This window comes from Penaeus japonicus, unplaced genomic scaffold (assembly GCF_977035675.1).
Source record: "Penaeus japonicus unplaced genomic scaffold, GWHDUDI00000001_assembly GWHDUDI00000040, whole genome shotgun sequence".
Classification (NCBI taxonomy): Eukaryota; Metazoa; Arthropoda; class Malacostraca; order Decapoda; family Penaeidae; genus Penaeus; species Penaeus japonicus.
The window spans coordinates 16,013,371-16,018,370 of NW_028234442.1; the positions used below are offsets into that span (position 1 = coordinate 16,013,371).

Sequence of the window (5,000 nt, forward strand, 5' to 3'; positions counted from 1 at the left end):
AGATAGATAGATAGATAGACAGAAAGATATATACATATATATTCATACATACAACACACCTAAGTACTAACATCAAGATTACTATCATTTAGCTATACTACACTTTGAGCAAATGTTTGCGAATACGCCTTCAGTATGTGCGGTAAAAGTGCTCTTGACGTTAGTTATTGTGTCGAATCGATTATGTCTTAGAGAAGACGTGGGTGGAAATGTTTATGAAAGTATGTGTGTGTATGAAGAGAGAGTGAAAGTGAACGTGTGAGTGAGAATGAGTGTGTGCGTGTGGGTCTATCAGAGAGAGAGAGAGGGAGAGGGAGGGAGAGAGGGAGAGAGAGAGAGAGAGAGAGAGAGAGAGAGAGAGAGAGAGAGAGAGAGAGAGAGAGAGAGAGAGAGGATTGTAACATAAATCATAATTGTGTATTAATATATAAATAGAACATTCACGTATGTGTACAAAACGCGGTCTTTACATAAATTGCATTTGTCAAGTAAAGGCATTTACAGTTGGGTCGTTGATGCATCTCTTGCAATATTAAGAACAGTTGATTATTTGATGCATCTGTTGCAATATGAATTTTTTTGTCCTTACTCGCCTTCTTAATGCCTTTGCTTTTAATACTTGTTCCTTCTTTTTCTGCGTTGTATTTATGTTGAAACTTTTGTATTTTGTATCTATTTTTTATTTTTTTTAACCTTCTAACCTTTTGCTGTTCCTAAAACGTATATTCAAAAGCACTGAATCTACGATGCATCATCAAAAATGCAATGCGCAATGAACAACCACAAAACAAAATAAATACGAACGGGGAAAAAAAAAAAAAAAAAAAAAAAAGCCTGTGGCCCACCTCTGGTACACCCAACTCTTCGTGGCATAATACCCTTCAGAATTACGTGATAACGATAACAAAATCAAAATAGAGCATATTCAATGAACGCTAATTAAATCTATTTATCTCGTTCGAATATTTCTTTCTTTCTTTCTTTTTCTTTTTTTTTTTAGAAATACTACTAGTCTAGATTAAGATGTCCATGCCCCCTGAAAACTGTCCATGGCCCATAATTTGTAGACCGACCGAAATCAAGAAGTAAGAACACAACGCCACAATCATATGTAATTATAGTGATTATGGTGAACATGTACCCATTTGTGACACACAGCCAAAGCATTCGAGGTTAATTATCACAAAAATCTGGTATAGGCCTATCAAATTGATTAATGGCGTGGTAGTGATCCGATTACATTTTTATCTTTATTTGAAAATGATTTTGTTTTTAAATATAGGTTTTTAGGCAAAAGATCTGAGTTAAAAAACTTAATTTAAAAAATTATTTTTCAAATAGGAAAAATATTAATCAATCGCATGTTTTATATCATTTATTCCTTAGTTTGGTTGTTATATAAATTGTTTACTGGCTTTCAGCACTTCGAGAAGAAATTCTATATTTCATATCTCTGTTCACTTCCAAAGTTGAACAGATGATTAAAAATCTAGAAAACAAATAAACAAAATTGCCCAAAGAAAAGCATTCCCTTAATTGTATATTCTGCCGGTCCCAGTATTGAAATGTAATACTGATAAAAATTGGAAAATAAAGAAAAAATACGAAAAAATAGAAAGGAAGGGAGAAGACGAAGAAGAGGAAGAACAGAAAAAAAGCTTAAAACAAATATTTAAGTACATATATACAACATATATACATAAATGAACATATGTATATATATGTATATATATATATATATATATATATATATATCCATACACATATATGTGTATATTCATATATATATATACACACACATGTATGTGTGTGTGTGCGCGCGCGCGCGCTCTGTAGATATATAGCATTGCATGTCCTACTGCAATCAAGCATCAAGACCACACTTTCACCAAGCCAATGAAAAAATAAATCTAGATTCTGACATTCGTTCCAACTGTATATATCACTTTCCAAAGTAAAAATTCCCTTCCAATATTCAGTGACTTATTGTTCTGACCTTTGCCGCCAATAACCCCGAGAGAAGTAAATTTAATGAAAATTACAATTTTCCTCCCAAGACAGACTGAACCGAGACATGCATTTGGTTAATTGTGTTCGCCTTGCACGAGGCTCATTGTTGCTAAGGTGTGCATGGCGCACTATGTGCACTATGAAGCAACATGAACATAGATTGTAAACAAAGCAACTAAGGGTAAACAAACAATAGGAGAAAAGTACACGAATATATCTAAAGCCTTTTCGATTTTTCTTTTTTTTCATCCCTTCGTTGTTTTGTTTACATCTCGTTCAGCATATGACCTTTACGTAAGCATAGATCTAAACAAGGCAATGGAACAATAAGAGGAAAACAAATTGCTTTGTTTTTTCCCCTTCGTTGTTTTGTTTATATTTTTTTCGGCATGAGACCTTTACGTGAACATAGATTAAAAACAAGGCAATAGAACAGAAGGAAAACAGGATAGCAGGAATGTCTAAAGTCTATTTGCTTTGTTTTTTCTCCTTCTTTGTTTTGTTTACATTTCTTTCAGCATTAGGAATATATCGATAAGTGGCTTCATCTTAGTAAGACCGTATTGTAAGAAATAAGCGTGGAAGTGAATATATATTTCGAGTTTCTAACTTGTTAATTAATGTCAATAACGGTCAAATGTCACGAGTTAAACTACCCTATTAAGTGTCTGTGAATTGCTCATTTATATTGTTCAAATTCGATCGTTGCTTATGTTGTAGTTTAACTTCATTCTCTCTAATGGAGTTAATCATTATTGTGATTACTTCTCTATGATGAAGTTCGTGAGCGTAATTAGATTTATTTATGCCATGATTGTTTTAATTTCTAGTTTTACGTTTATATTTAGGTTTTAAAGAAGGAATGCACGAATATCACAATTGATAAAATAAAACATGTTCTGCTACATCATTTTTCATCTTTTTGTTTGTTTGTTTGTTTGTTCAAATAGTATATGACATATGAGGAACTAACTTAGTACCTTTCTTTAAAGACTTGAAATACTGATCCTTTTTTATATTCACAAAACAGGATCAGTATTAAGACCATACACCATGACCTGACCTCAGACCATTCTTCTTAGAGGCAGAACAGGTCATATCTATAAACCAGGAAGAATAACAAACGATAAACCATGAACTGACTCTGGACCGTTCTTCTTCCAGACAGATCCGGCCATGTCCAGTGGTGCGGGCGCCCAACTTCGGCTCTCTCTGTGGCGTCACTGGCTCTCTCACCTACGCCAGTGGGTAAGTAACTTCTAGTTTTACAACCAAAATAGTTTAATTTATGGGATATATCAATCAATATAGTTAAAATTTTGGGATACATCAACCAAAATAGTAAAATATTTGGGATATATCAACCAAAATAGTTTAATTTATGGGATATATCAACCCAAATAGTTAAATTTTTGGGATATATCAACCAAAATAGTTTAATTTATGGGATATATCAACCCAAATAGTCAAATTTTTGGGATATATCAACCAAAATAGTTTAATTTACGGGATATATAAATCAAAATAGTTTAATTTTTGGGATATATCAACCAAAATAGTTTAATTTTTGGGATATATCAACCAAAATAGTTTAATTTCTGGGATATATCAACCAAAATAGTTTAATTTTTGGGATATATCAACCAAAATAGTTTAATTTTTGGGATATATCAACCAAAATAGTTTAATTTACGGGATATATCAAACAAAATAGTTTAATTTATGGGATATATCAACCAAAATAGTTCAATTTATGGGATATATAATTTTTGGGAAATATTCAACCAAAATAGTTTAATTTCTGGATATCGTCAACCTGGGATATATGCAACAAAAAAGTTTCAATTTTTTTTGGGAAAATAATCAACCATAAATAGTTTTAATATTTACGGATATATCACAAACAAAATAAATAGTTTAATTTTATGGGATAATATCAAATACAAACAAAATAGTTTAATTTAATGGAGAATCAACCAAAATAGTTCAATTTATGGGATATATCAACCAAAATAGTTTAATTTATGGGATATATCAACCAAAATAGTTTAATTTATGGGATATATCAACCAAAATAGTTTAATTTCTGGGATATATCAACCAAAATAGTTTAATTTTTGGGATATATCAACCAAAATAGTTTAATTTTTGGGATATATCAACCAAAATAGTTTAATTTACGGGATATATCAAACAAAATAGTTTAATTTATGGGATATATCAACCAAAATAGTTCAATTTATGGGATATATCAACCAAAATAGTTTAATTTTTGGGATATATCAACCAAAATAGTTTAATTTATGGGATATATCAACCAAAATAGTTTAATTTTTGGGATATATCAACCAAAATAGTTTAATTTATGGGATATATCAACCAAAATAGTTTAATTTTTGGGATATATCAACCAAAATAGTTTAATTTTTGGGATATATCAACCAAAATAGTTTAATTTTTGGGATATATCAACCAAAATAGTTTAATTTATGGGATATATCAACCAAAATAGTTTAATTTTTGGGATATATCAACCAAAATAGTTTAATTTATGGGATATATCAACCAAAATAGTTTAATTTTTGGGATATATCAACCAAAATAGTTTAATTTATGGGATATATCAACCAAAATAGTTTAATTTTTGGGATATATCAACCAAAATAGTTTAATTTATGGGATATATCAACCAAAATAGTTTAATTTTTGGGATATATCAACCAAAATAGTTTAATTTCTGGGATATATCAACCAAAATAGTTTAATTTTTGGGATATATCAACCAAAATAGTTTAATTTTTGGGATATATCAACCAAAATAGTTTAATTTACGGGATATATCAAACAAAATAGTTTAATTTCTGGGATATATCAACCAAAATAGTTTAATTTTTGGGATATATCAACCAAAATAGTTTAATTTTTGGGATATATCAACCAAAATAGTTTAATTTACGGGATATATCAAACAAAATAGTTTAATTTATGGG

The 5,000-nt window shown here is 30.0% G+C and overlaps 1 protein-coding gene across 1 annotated transcript in view; it reads left to right on the forward strand.

Annotated features, from left to right (window-relative positions):
• Positions 1–5,000, forward strand: part of LOC122254047 (uncharacterized) — a 125,217-nt gene that overhangs the window by 58,567 nt on the left and 61,650 nt on the right. The window contains exon 2 of the mRNA XM_086534057.1: positions 3,175–3,254. Coding sequence (XP_086390183.1) covers positions 3,187–3,254 — 68 coding nt within the window. The 5' untranslated portion in view covers positions 3,175–3,186. The remainder of the gene's footprint in view (positions 1–3,174; positions 3,255–5,000) is intronic.